The sequence below is a fragment of the Arachis ipaensis genome, chromosome B8 (genome assembly GCF_059453495.1).
Source record: "Arachis ipaensis isolate K30076 ecotype BB chromosome B8, ASM5945349v1, whole genome shotgun sequence".
Lineage (NCBI taxonomy): Eukaryota > Viridiplantae > Streptophyta > Magnoliopsida > Fabales > Fabaceae > Arachis > Arachis ipaensis.
In genome coordinates this window covers 132,949,632-132,964,369 of record NC_142443.1, presented here as the reverse complement: position 1 = coordinate 132,964,369, position 14,738 = coordinate 132,949,632, and the positions used below count along the sequence as shown (strand labels likewise).

At 31.1% G+C, this 14,738-nt stretch overlaps 1 protein-coding gene across 1 annotated transcript; it reads right to left on the bottom strand.

Moving 5' to 3' along the window:
- Positions 1–8,038: 8,038 nt before the first annotated feature.
- On the bottom strand, positions 8,039–10,732 carry LOC107614540 (G-type lectin S-receptor-like serine/threonine-protein kinase LECRK3). The gene has a single exon (XM_016316732.3). The coding sequence runs from the start codon at positions 10,640–10,642 to the stop codon at positions 8,165–8,167; it is 2,478 nt and encodes an 825-aa protein (XP_016172218.1). The 5' UTR covers positions 10,643–10,732; the 3' UTR covers positions 8,039–8,164.
- Positions 10,733–14,738: the final 4,006 nt, after the last annotated feature.

Genomic DNA, 14,738 nt, shown 5'->3' with positions numbered 1-14,738 from the left:
ACTATTTTAGTGTTTTAATTTATATATTAGATATTTTGAATACTAATAATATTTTATAATAACAAAATATAATCATAACAATAATCATGTTATATGTATATTAAAAATAATTATCTGTATAAAATATATATTAAAATATAAAATACATATTGAAAATAAGTTAAATAATATATGTATTTATACACAGATATATAATAGTTAATAGATAATTTAATATTTAATTTTTTATATATACGTTATTTTTATTATAAAAATTATTATCACGTTATATAAATTTTTTTTATTAAAATTTTCTGGATCCATCACTGCATGAGAGTATGTATAATATCTATATAATATATTAAGAGAGTTTACGTCTATATTGAGGTATTGTGTGGCCTGTATGTCTGAAATTTCTGTCTAAATGCTTATGTGAAACTTTATTAATATTATATGTTGTATTCTATTTTTGTCTATACTCATGATCACTTTATCTTTCTGTCTTAACAACTCATACTAATATAAAGTGATGCGAAAAATTCGATTACAAATAATGCTACATATTCAATATTATATAAATAAATATAGAGTCTAGAATACCTTAGGTTGACTTAATGGTAATGCCTAATGATTGTAGTTGTCCGGACCTGCTGAGAGTTAGGATGTTATAGGAGGAAGATTAGAGATATAACCATTCATGTTATATCCTTCTAATAATTTAAACTTTTGTGATATGTGCTTCAAATGTTTATTATATAAAAAATTTAAATATTTTTTAAAAATTATTAATTTATATTTTTAGAATATTTAATTTAATTTGATGTATTTTGATTTTGTTTATTTAGTTACTAAATTGGACTTTATGTTTGTGGGCTTAGAGTTTTCTGTATTTTAACCTCCTAATAAGAGGTTATAAATACCTCATAAACTATTGTAGTCTTAATACAAAGTGATTTAGAGGTTTAAAAAAGTCCTTTTTGGTTTCGTAATAAAACCATATTGTGGACAAGTGAAGTTGAGTGAGTCCCTCTCTTGTTGCATCCAAAAATTGAGTAGAAGGTTGAGTGAGTTTCTTGGATTTAATTCCCAAACTATGGTGTGAACAAGTTATGTTGAGGAGTCCTTTTTTGTTGCATAAAAAAATTAGATAAAAAGTTGAGTGATTATCTTTGTATTTAATTTCAATCTATCATTTTTGTTTCTATTTCAATTTTAATATATCTTTTTTATTCAATTTCAATTAATATTTTTTTGTTTTTTTTTTTTTGTTTTTATTGGGAAGTGGCATGAGACTGTGAGAGTGAAAGAGACAGTGAATAGGAGGGGATAGGAAATAGGGTTCCGAATTAGGTTGCCTTATACTATATATATTTTTATTTATTTAATAATTTTTTATTTTGCGGATCTGGAAATCGAATCGCGAATACTTACTTATATTCGCGATCCGATCCTCTAGTTTGCGAATTGGATCGGATATGATCCAATGACCATGTGAATCAAATTTGCAATTTCGAATTAGATATACAGATAAAATATCATAGATCTACAAATCGAATTCGATTCATAAACACCCTTAATATTATGTCATGCCTCATCAAGTCTTCTACGACGGAACACTCTTATTGTGAAAGATTACATGGTGTAAAATTAATAAGTGCATATTAAACATCGAATGCAAAAACTCTTATTTAAGATGCCAAGATTCTCATTGTTTTTAAGGTTTTGGTACCCCCTCTCTTTCTCTCTATTTCTCTCTCGGTTTTGATTTCGCGAAATAATAAAATAGAGGGTCAAACTATTTTCACTGCTAAATAAGTAGGGGTGTTCGTGAATCATATCGGATTATATATGATTAAAATTGCAATTTAAATTGCACTAAAATTATCAATTAGATCAAATCGATATCAGATATATTCGCAGAAACAAAAAATTAATAAAAATGAATAAATAATTAATAAAAATTAACCAAATTTGGTAAAACTAAACAAAAATTTACAAAAAAAAATTAATAAACTTAATAAAAATTAATAAATTTAATAGAATTAATAAAACTTACACTTTATATTTTTATTTATTTTTTGCAAATTTTTAAATTTGCATATATCTACATAAAATTCGTAATTGATCCTATAAGACTGCAAATTGGATCATATGAAAAAATTTCTGAATGAATTCGGATAAACACGATAGATTTACAAATCGGATATGATCTATGAATATCTTTGTAAGAGAAGGTGACATTAATAGTTATATCTCTAATATTTAGAATTCTGATATCATGTTCCGAAATTACTTATCTTAAAAACTTAAACTGATAGGAGAAAGTAACATTAATATTATATCTTTAATAATGTTGTATTTTTTTTAATGGTGAATTCTATGATGCCTATAACTTGGTGCCTATTTACTTAACTTTTGTCTTAACTTATTTTTTATGACAAATTTTGAATATTTAATAATTATTTATTTTTATACTTTAAAAATTAAATATTAATTTTTAACCCTTTTTAGTAAATTAGACAAATATTTTTAGACACCATAACAATCACCTTTTTTAATATCAAATTTAAACGGTTTATGCAATCACGGTTAAAAGCAAAAATAAAATAAATTCAGTTTTTCATTTTCGCACGTATTGTTAGCGAATATATCAGTGTTTTTTGTCACATTTTTGCTCTGGTTGACAGCAAAAATGGAGTAGAAGAGAGACAAAAAGTAGTGATACATTCTCTATACTAGTACCACTGACTGATACACGTAATGTTTAAATTTGTAAATTTCTTTAATTTCAAGTTAAACCGTTAAATAAGCTATTTTTAATTTTTTTTATTTAAATAAAAATGCATTTTATATTGTTATACAGTTTTAGTCTCCAATTTTTTTTTTATTCATATTTTTTATAGAATCTTGTTTGGAGGACACTCGATCAGGATCTTTCAATTGATGCATTGTATTCAACCCCTTTAATTAATGGTGAATGCTACGGTGTAGATAAATAATTCTTTCTACATCTATAAATGCTAGATATCGACTTCACCAGATAGTCAAGAAACCATGTTACAATTATGATGCACTATTAAGTGTCAGAAATGACATGGTGATATGGTGATAGGAGTAGGGGTGGCAAAACGGGTCGAGCCCGTCGGGCCGATCCGCTAAACCCGCTAAAAAAAGCGGGTCGGGCTAGGATTTAGAGCCCGCCAAATTAAACAAACTCGCCAAACCCGCACCGCCAAATTGGCGGGTTTTGGCGGGGTGGGGCGGGCCGGTCCGCCGGGCCGAAGATTTTTATTTTTCTTTTTTTGGTATTAAATAAAAGAGTGATTACTATTATAAAATTAATAATTATAGAATTTTAAACACTTTTTTTTTATTTTTTGTTTTTATTTTTCTTTTAGTTATTAACTTTATTTATTTTATTTTACAATTTCGTATATATGCTCAAATTATATGACTTGTTTTTTAAAATAAAGATGATTCTATTGACAAATATTATTTTGAACAATTTTATTGAAATTAAAAATTAAAAAAAATGGTAAAAAATTATATTATAATTTGACTATTTTTTATTTGTATTTAATTTTTTAATTATTATTTTTTGGTTAATTTTAATGAATTTTGTTTTTTTTAAAAAAAAAGAAGCGGGCTAGCCCGCCAACCCGCCAATCCGCCATAAAGTGGGGCGGGCTAGCATTTTGAACCCATTTTAGTTGGCGGGGCGGGCCGGTCCGCCCCGTTTATGGGGCGGGCTTAGGCGGGGCGGGGCGGGTTGGGGCGGACCGGCCCGCTTTGCCACCCCTAGATAGGAGGACAACTCCTGTGTTATTTTAAGTAGTAGTAGGTTGAGCTAGGAAAGATTAAGAGATTATTATTATGAAAATCAGTAATAATTAATTAATGTGTAGCACGTTAATAAGATGGATTTGGTAGTTTGTGGGCTTTAATTTATGTTTAATGTGGATTATTTGTAATTCTTTTGTAGGTAGAAATGAGTTGTTAATTGGAGTTGGGTATCCAATTATTCATTATAGTTTATCCTTTATTTAATTATTATCTATTGTAATAATTATTTTTAGAATATTTAAAATTTAAAATGATATCTTTTAAAGTTAAAATATTTAAATTTAAATTTAACAAAATAAAAATAATAAACTAAATTAAAATTAAAATAATAATATCAAAATCAAATTTTTTTCGTTTTAAGACTGGTATATATAATTTTTTTAGTTCTAATTAACAAGAACAATGAGCATAATTATTTTTGGATAAGTTTTAAATATATTAAGAAATTATTTATTATGTAATTTTGTAATTTTAGATGTGTTACAAAATTATTTATATTAAGAAAAACATAAACATGAATTTGAATGAATTTTGGATGTATACTAAAAATATTTTGTGTATTATTTTATTATTTTAGATGTGTTAAAAAATTATTTATGTTAAAAAATATAAACACAAATTTAAATGAATTTTAGATGTGTATAAAAAGTATTTTATGTATTATCGTATTATTTTGAATGTGTTATATGAATATCTATAAAATAATAAAAAATATGTTTAGGGACTTACTGATCTTGAGCTAAAAAAAACACGTAAGGACTGATTAGTTTGATTATTTTCATTTTTGTTTTCAACGAAAAGAAAAATAAATTTTAATATTTAATTGAATGAATAGTTTCTGACCGTCGCCATATAATTGTAGTCTCCCACCCAGTTCGCTTTGCTAAATTGATGGGTTGTAGTTAATGTTTGGGCCAAAAATATCAGATAATAAATAATTTTCTTTTACAAATTATTTTTCTTTTTAAAAATATTAATGCTTAATTATTCTGCTAATTAATGGTCTTACCAGTTATATTACTAGTTATTAATGTTTGGGAGCCACTCATATCAAATTATTAAAAATATTTTTTTTTTTAAAGACACCTTGTATCTACCTATTATCTATAGACACATAATATAGTAATTAGATTTGGTTTAATATGATCGATTTTTACCAAAATCAACAATTCAGACCGAACCGGACCGAATAATTCTTTTCTTTTTTTTAATTTGAAAACCCTATCCCCTTCCTCTTTTGTCCCTCTCTCACATCCTCACTAAGCTCGACCTCGGTTATCTCTCTCATTGAAATTTGGCTCATTGGCTCTGGCACTCAAGCTCTCTCCCGCTCTCATCTCCGGCCTCTCTCACTATCTCCGGTTTCACACTCAAGCTCGTCAACGCTCTCTGGGTCGTCAGTCACCACCGTCTCGAACTCAATCGCACTCGTCGTCGCCGGCGGCAGAAGCAACAGATCCCAGGACTGGTCGTTGTCGTCGCCCCCTATCTCATCACCTGGAAATGACGAAGTTATGCTTATATTGTTCTTCATGCAGGATTGTAATTCTTAAATCTCCAGCCAAAGGAGAGAATGGATCCTTGAACGGACTTAAGCAAAATTCACCTCTGTTCCTTATTCACACAGATCAGTAAATGCGTGCGAGCAAGTAAATTCTATGATCGAATATTTCCTGTTGTATATATTTCATCACTGAAAAAAATGTCGGCATCGCAATCCCTCGGAGGTCCTTCATGGTGCGGTCGAGTGCTCGGTCCATCACTCGACAAGATCATAAAGAACGCCGCGTGATGCAAGCATTCTCACCTTGTCGCGGCCTGCAAAGCAACCCTTGACAAGCTCGAATCAGTGTTTGAGTCTGAATCTGAATCGACCACTTCAGGCACCAACCAATCCCAATCTCCTCTTTCAGGCCTCCCCTCCAAAAATAAGGGAAACAGGACCTGGGGAAAGTAAAATAAGGGAGGATGATTTTCTTCTTTTCAAAAATTTGTGCAAACTGTACATGAAATTCTCATCTCAGCAGCACCCTGACAATTGTATCCTCTTGAGAGGGAAAATTTTGTCCTTGGAACTCCTTAAGGTAGTCATAGATAATGGCAGCTCAATGTGGCGCGAGAATGAGAGACAAGTGGTATCATAGTTGCAACTCAATCATTTATAATTGCTCCTTTATTAGCATAATCATTTTATTTCTATACTTTGCATAATTCAAACCATATGAGGTTCAATTCTTGTCTGGGGACTTTTTCAAATTGTGACTTCCACTTTTGTAGAGATTTGATGATGTTGAAACTACCGAATTACAACCACTTCTGCTATTACATGACTATGAACTTTGAATTCTAAACTGGCATACTTTTCTGTATCTGTCAGACTCATCTTTGCTTTTCATGGTGCAAGTTTCTAAATACTATCAAGCAGTATTTTTGCCTGTCATTATTAAAGAACAGTGCCCTCTTAGCTATGGCCATTTTCCAGCTTCAGTGTGCAATTTTCATGAACTTGTTATCTAAATTCAGATCAGGATTGAAAAAGGAAATTGGCATGTTTTTTTATGCTTATTCTCCGGGTTCTAGAGAATGTCTTCAGCCCAATTTTTTGTAGAAAATGACTGTTCTCAACTTGTTGGACAAAATCTCTCAAGATCCTCAAATTATAATTGACACTTTTGTCAATTATGATTGTGGCGTGGATGCTTCAAATATATTTGAAAAGTATCATGCTTATGTAATATTTTGCTGTTATTAAACCTTAACAGTTGTCATTATTCAATTAAAGAAATTTGCTAACGTGCTTAAGTATTTTGTTTGGGTTTGGCTGTGGTAAATTGAGGTTAATTGAAATAGCTTTTCTCCCCTCCGTTTGCTTACGTATTATATTCTTATTAAGAAGTTTGCTTACATGTTATATTTAGAGTACTCTCTTTCTTAAGCTAGAGCCTTTTTTGGGATCCTCATTATGAATCTAGAAAATATTCATGTATATTCTTGTGATTTCTGCATCTTTATTTAGTATTTAAACTCCTATAATTCAATCAGATATTTGCAGGATTGTCAACGGCCTTCTTAAAACTGCATTGTGGCCATCCACAGGCTCAACCACAGCTTTGTCTCCAACGCAGGATATAACTTTCCGACATGAATCTGTGAAATGCTTGGTTAGCATCACTAAGCCAATGGGGGCGATGGACCAACAAACAAGGATAGGAGATTTATATCTACCAAAAATCTCTTGAGTGCAATGGTACACCAGAGCATCATCTACCACCAAATGGTGAAGAAGGGAATGCTTTTGACCATGAGCTACATCCTGATGTAAATTTTGAATTTTCAGATGCTGCTGCGCTGGGGCAGCCCCGGACATATAAAATTGAACTTCAGGTTGGCTCATAGGATGACAAGTACTCTTGCAAAAATTTAGTGGTATGATTGAATAGTGTTAAATGCTCCATGCTTGATTTGATACGACACCGACCGGTCTTGAAATCTGCTACTTCTGTCACCGGCGACGACGAACACGATTGAGTTCGAGACAGTGGTGACTGACGACCCAGAGAGTATTAACAAGCTTGAGTGCGAGACCGGAGACAGTGAGAGAGGCCGGAGACGAGAGCGGGAGAGAGCTTGAGTTCCAGAGCTAATAAGCCAAATTCCAGTGAGAGAGATGAGCGAGCTCGAGTTTAGTGAGGCTACGAGAGAGGAACAAAAGTGGAAGGGGATAGAATTTTCAAATTAAAAAAAAATTAAGAATCATCTGGTCCGGTTTATATAAACCGATTCGGATTGTTGATTTTGGCAAAAACCGATCATATTAAACCAAATCTAATCACTATACTATGTCCATAGATAATTGGTAGATATAAGGTGTCTTTAAAAAAAGTTGTTTTTGATAACTTGATGTGAGTGGCTCCCAAATTATAATACTAAAACGCTGGCTTAAACTGGGTCCTATGAATACAGACACTGTCTCCCATTCTGTTCCAATGGCACCCTCTCTCTCTTCTGGTTGCAACACCTAGCATCTATAGGTGTAGAAAGAATTCTTTATCTGATATCATTGGGGTTATGGCTCCATGTTAATCCAACTCAACTTATTAGTAGTTCACACGGTCTATTCTTTGCTTGGATTATTTGTTCTTCTCTGTCTATGGTAAAATTAAAGTTCTGCTGATAACATGTTTGCGTCTAATTAATTAGCTATTAGTTATTAGTATGACCATAATAAGATAATAGTTAGCTTATAAAATTACTATATATTATAGAAAATCATCACATGAACAAAGCATAATTTTAATGGCAGTCCATAATATATACTATACTATACAAATACAAATCAAATTCAAAAAGAAACACTAAACGAAGTTGCAGATGATGAACAAAACATGGAAGGTCGAGGTGGCAAAGGTACAGCAATAACATCCTCAAGCATTTGAGCAACCTTCTTCATAGAAGGCCTTAGTGAAGGATCATCTTGAACGCACCAAATTGCTACCATAACATGTTTTTCCACCCTTCTAATATCATTCTTTGCCTCCTCATCATTCTCAACAAACTGAGCCAAATTTCCATGTTTGTAACAATCATATGCCCAATCTATAAGCGCTTGTTCTTCATCATTTGACATTGAAAACACAATACTGGATTTGCAGCATATGAGCTCTAGCAGCACCACTCCAAAGCTATAAACATCGACTTTGCTTGTGATTGAAGCTTTTGTAAACCATTCAGGTGCAAAGTATCCAATAGTCCCTCTCGCGTGCGTCCTAGTGGCGCGAGTTTGCTCCGCCAGCAACAGCTTTGCCAGCCCAAAATCGGATATCCTGGGTGCGAATAAGTCGTCCAGAAGAATGTTGTGAGGCTTGATATCGCAATGAATGAATTGGGTGTTACACTCTTCATGCAAGTATGTGAGTCCTTTAGCTATTCCCAATCCAATTTGCACTCTTTGATTCCAATGAGGCCTAGAAATCCCAAAAAGAAAGCTCGCCAATGAACCATTGCTCATGTACTCATACACAAGAAGACGATGCTCCCCTTCGTCGCAGTAACCAAGCAACCGAACCAAGTTCCGGTGGTGGGTTTGGCCTATCACACTCACCTCTGTTTTGAATTCATTTTCACCTTCTTCAACCACCTTATCTAACTTCTTAATAGCTACATATCTTTTTGTATTAGACCCTAATTCTAATACCCCTTTATACACAGTTCCAAAAGCACCTTGACCCAATCTCAGTTTGAATCCACGTGTCGCCTTCTCAAGCTCTTTGTATGTGTAGCTTCTAACCGTCTCCGGCGCCAAGCTCGCAACTAGTTGCTGCCCTAACATCTTTCTCTTGCGCAAGAACATGTAAATTCCAAGAATTCCCAACACCAACAGAATGTTGAGGAAAACCGAGCTCCCAAGAAGAAATGACAAAATAAGTGTTAAATAAGATCGATGTTGGTTACCATACCCTGCCTTGCGAAACTTGAGGAACACTGTTTTTCCATTTTCGGCTGTCGTACTATACCTTCCATTACTCAAAGGGTACTTCTTCTTCCAACATTGTGCCACATTGTCCTTATCAACGGAATATACAGCCGCGGCACAGAAGCAATCGTCACGGCACCTTTTTCGACACGTGTAGTTATCGAAATCACCGCTCACCAACTCGTAATCGGAGAAAGGCCAGTCCAAATTCTGCCGTTCATGGAAATCCACCTTGGCCGGATCCATCTCCCAGCCGTCGACCAGACAGCTGGGAGGCGGAAAATCCGGCCTACAACTTGTTAAGTTGTTTGGATCATTAGGCTGCACAAAATAGGAATAATTATCTGGACACATGCATTGAGGCTTTCCATTTATGGAAACACAATAACTGTTAGGCCCACAGATAAAATTTTCATTCTGAGCTATCATAAGAACACATATATCATCAGGTTCTTGTTCCCACATTGTCCATCCAGAAGAACAGTTATCCTCCTCGTTTGTAACCGTTTTAGTCTTCTGGTACAGCCTGAAGACTCCATCAGATTCAAATCTCGCCATGTAAAAATATTGAGTTGAACCTGGGTTCCCGTTTGTTACTTGGACCAGCTCAGTGTTATTATCATCCTTCACGTAAATCCGTCCGAACTTATCGAAGAATAAACCCGATCCGCGACCGTCAGTTCCGGTTGACCAGTATGCATAATTCTGCGCCTGTTCATGTTCTTGGTGATTTTGAGAATAGTAAAGTACCAAATTGCCATCGCCTTGCCAGCTGAGATTGAAGTTATTGTTAGTTGAGAAATTTGTTTCCGATTGACGAGCTTGCAAATTGAATGGCTGAGACTTGGAAAAATTCTGACCGGGGAGAAGCGTGTCGCTTGGTTCTTCAAAACTCTCCCAAACTATATTACCGTCGTTGTCTTTAAGAACAAAGTTTCCAGTATCTAGCATAGAAGCACAAGTTACCATTTTGTCCTTCTTTTCTGGACGGGACCAAATTTCACTTCCTTTGGGGTTATATATGACGAGACTATTGTTTGTGATATGGATAGAGGACCCAACCGGGATTTCTTGGTTGGGTTTCGCGTACCAAACAATGGTCTTGTTGGGTGATTTGGTGAAGTAGATGGAGAGCAGAGGGACACAGCGTGGATCCTTGAATTGAACAGATTGAAAACCGAAGGCAAAATCTTTGGATGGTGAAGTCCATGGAGATGAAGGTTGTGTGGATAGAGGAGAGAGGGCATTACTTGGATTACTACAATCTGGAATAGCAGTGATTATAGGAGTGATTACGAAGAAGACAAGTAGAGTTTGAAGCAGGGAATTGGAACGTGTTTTGGCCATGGCTTTCGTTTTTTTTTTCCCCTTTCTTTCTTACTATTATTTGTTCATTGAAGTCTTTCATTTTTATGGAGGAGAAGTTATACTTTTATTTACCTAGATGACTAGGTCTCATACACTTAATACATTTATTTACGTAGATGACTAGCTAGGTCTCTGATGCTGATATGTAATAAAAGTATGAGGAGATAACAAGCCAATTTTTTAAACAACTCTAATATAACCTATTATTTATTTGTTGGTGACTTGGTGGAGGGTGTTCATAGGCAAGATGAATTTAGATCTGTCCTGTTTCAAATTTAATCTTAAATATACCTTGAATTTATTTTTTAGATTTTAATCTAGTCTTAGATTCAATAAAATTTGAACATTTTCAGGCCACAGATATATTAAGTCTAAATCGGGTCTTTAAAGTTTTATCAATAATTTATAAAAAAAATTATTTATATATGATACACTTATTTATAAAAAAAAAACTTGTTATAAAAAAGTTGAAATTCATATTTGAACTTGAATTTGTCCATAAATTCTAATTTGATGCTTCTTTGATCTATTTTCTAATTTAACAAATTAAGTGTAATTAAAAATAAAATAATAAATTTATAATTAATATAACATAATATTAAAATTAATTTAAAACATATATATCTTTTTTAGTTCTCTTATTAAGGTACACATGAGTCGGGTGAAGCCGGGTCGTTTTGACCCGGACCCGACTTAAAATAATGATCGGGTCTATTTTTGAGATTCTTACCCAGTTTTAAATCCAGTAAAATCATATCAAATTAGTCCCTAAAAAGTTCAGAGGCAAATCGAGTCTTCGAACTAGACCGAACCATGTAGACTTCTAACTTGGTGATCCATAATATAATTGTAAATAAATAATATGATACTTTAAAAGTATTTTTATTAACTCCAAAAAGTTAGATATTAAATTTATTATTATATATTTATATGTATATATATTATTTTTTATATTTTTAAATAAAATAATTAATTATCAAAATAATCAAATTTAACATAATAAAATTATTAAATTTATTATAATAAAATAATTAAATTTATTTACAGTAATATAACTAAATATATACAAATGAGTAATAGCTCAAATGTCATAGTCTTCTCATACTCAACTAAGAGATTGCGAGATCGAGTCTCATATCTTTGGTAAAATATATATATATATATAACTAAATATATATTTTTATATAAATAAGTTATTTTCAGTATTCATATAATATGGTTAATGTCACTTTACAGAGGACTTTTATATACATGACTATGAATTGGTTCCTATCAACTGGACCATTCTATTATTGTTTGATTTTGTCAAAAATAGTTTTCCAACGACAGTTTCTCGGAAGATAACGTTAAATTGTTGGCAAATTTTCTGGTATAGATTGGACAAACATTCATACATATAGATATTGAGGTATATGTATACTAGGCACCAACGGTCCAACGCATAGCTAGCTTCTTTTTTCTTAGTCACATGGAGAATTGTAAATTTAAAAGCGTGTGATCACAGGTTGATGTAGATGGATTATCATAACTGGTTGCATGTTTAATTAAAAAAAAATAATTATATTAATGTGAGTGATTATAATTTTTAGAATTGAGCTTAATTTTTTTGGATTTGTTTAGTCTAAATGAATTTTTTATTTTATATAATATGAGATTATGTAGTCAGTTTTAAATTTTTTTTATCATCATATTCTGATAATATGAAAAATTATTTGGATTTTACATTCTTAAATGAATTATGAAAGCAAGAATATGCAGGATATTATTTTGAACTTTGACAAAAAAAAAAGAAAAAAAATGATGCATGACCAAAAAAATAACAGAAGAATGAGAAGATGATATTTCCACTATTTAATCCATTTGATAAAATGACATTTTAATAAGTTTTTTATGTATAAATTAGGAATAATTATTCGATTGTTTCCCAAAAAAAAGAGATTTTGATATAAAATATATGTACCTATTGAGATTTTGATATTTTTTAATATTTTAAGGTGTTACAAAAATATTTAGCTCCAAATTTTATTACATTAATAGAAATATAGTTTATGTTATTATTAATATTAAATATATGTATTATGATTAATGTTAAATATATGAAACATATGTATTATTATAATATATTTTATTTATTACGTTAATCATGAAATATATTAAATTTTTAGGGTAAATATTTTTAAAAAAAGTAAAATATTTTATACTATGTAACAATAATAATAAAAATATATTTACTGTTAAAGTAGTAAATTTTATGTAATAATAAATTGAGAATAATAATAATAATCTGAGAAAGTCTAGGAGGCCAGCAACTTTAGTGTTTTGTAGCCAGCATTTAACCATCAAAAGAAAAGTAAGGAATTTTCCATCATTGGATGTAATCTCACACCATTAAAAACACTATTGATGACTAATTGATGGTTACAAAACATAAAAATTACTGACTCCCTAGTACTCCTCAAATATTTTATATTAGTATTACTAACCTACTCAATGATAACAATGATGAGTAAAAAATATTAATTTTGGTCTTGTGAGAGAGATTATTCACTTTTTTTTATCAACGTTAATTTTTTTTTTTTTTGGTCAGAGAATAAATTTTTTTTCAGAATTCTTTTTTGTTCTTTAAAAACATTTTTGATGAACAATCTAGGTTGGGTATAGATTTTTTAGGCAAATATATATTAATATATATGGAAAAAGATAATTCACTCGAGTCTGTTAATCCACAATATAAAGTCTTCAACTCTAGAAGCCCAAAAGCCAAAAATATTCGACAAAATTCCAAAAACTATAATCACTCACATTAATACAATTCTTTTTCTAAATTAAACGTGCAACCAATTATGACAACCCATCTATATCAATATGGGCCCATCTACATCAACCTTGGGGTCACACGCTTTTAAGTTTGCAATTTTCCATGTAACTCAGAAGCTACGTGTTAATGTTGGTGTTTAGTACACACCTGATCTCAACATCTATATGTATAGATGTTTCTCCAATCCATTCTAGAGAATTTGCCTAAATTGTTAGTATAAGCAAGTTATTTAACTTTTCAACCATTTATGTCAAGCTTTTTATCCCTTTTTTCCCTCTCTTTTAATGATAATTTAATAATAATTGAATAAGCGAGTAAAAAATATTTTACTTTTGATGAGTAAATTATTATATATATTTGTGTGATGTACCAAAAATATATATATTTTGTTATATTTAAGTTATCTCATTTATTTATACCTAGGGTTGGAAGTGAGTCAAGTCAGCTTATGAGCTAGCTCGAGCTCGACTCGTTAATAGCTCGATAAGCTAAGCTCGTGAGCTAGTGAGCCAAGCTTGAGTTTGGAATTGAGTTCATAAATTAAATGAGTCGAGTTTGAGTTTGGATAAGTTCAGTTCATTAGCTCGTGAGCTGACTCGATTATATATATATATAATTATTAATACACATATCTTATATGCATTTAATCTATACTTTTAATATTATATATATACATATGAAATAGTACTATATATATATATATATATATATATATATATATATATATATATATATATATATATTAATGACCTTAATTATTTAAAATTTTATATTTAATTTTTACATATAATTTTGATATAGGACATAAATAAAAAATTTATAATTTAATGATATATAACAATATATAAAATTGATCTTTTTAAATATTTTATAAAATATATAAGTTATAATTTATTGATATAGAATTATAGATTATGTATTTATGTTTCTATTATTTGAGTCAGCTTATGAGCTCGAGTCAGCTCGTGAGCTTTCAGTGAGCCGAGCTTGAGCTTAAGAAATAAGCTCGATTATTAATGAGCCAAGTCGTGAGCCAAGCTCAATTTTTGTGAGCCGAGCTTAAGCTTGGTCTAGCTCGGCTCACTTCCAGCCCTATTTATACCTTCATTATTTTACAAAAAGAAATAATCCGAAAGCTACGAGAAACAGCATTGATCAATACCATTTTATTTTTGTTTATTCAAAAGAATATTGTGAATTAAAATTCTTATATGGAGTCACATACCAACTCAAAAAAGTCTAACAATCATGAAATCG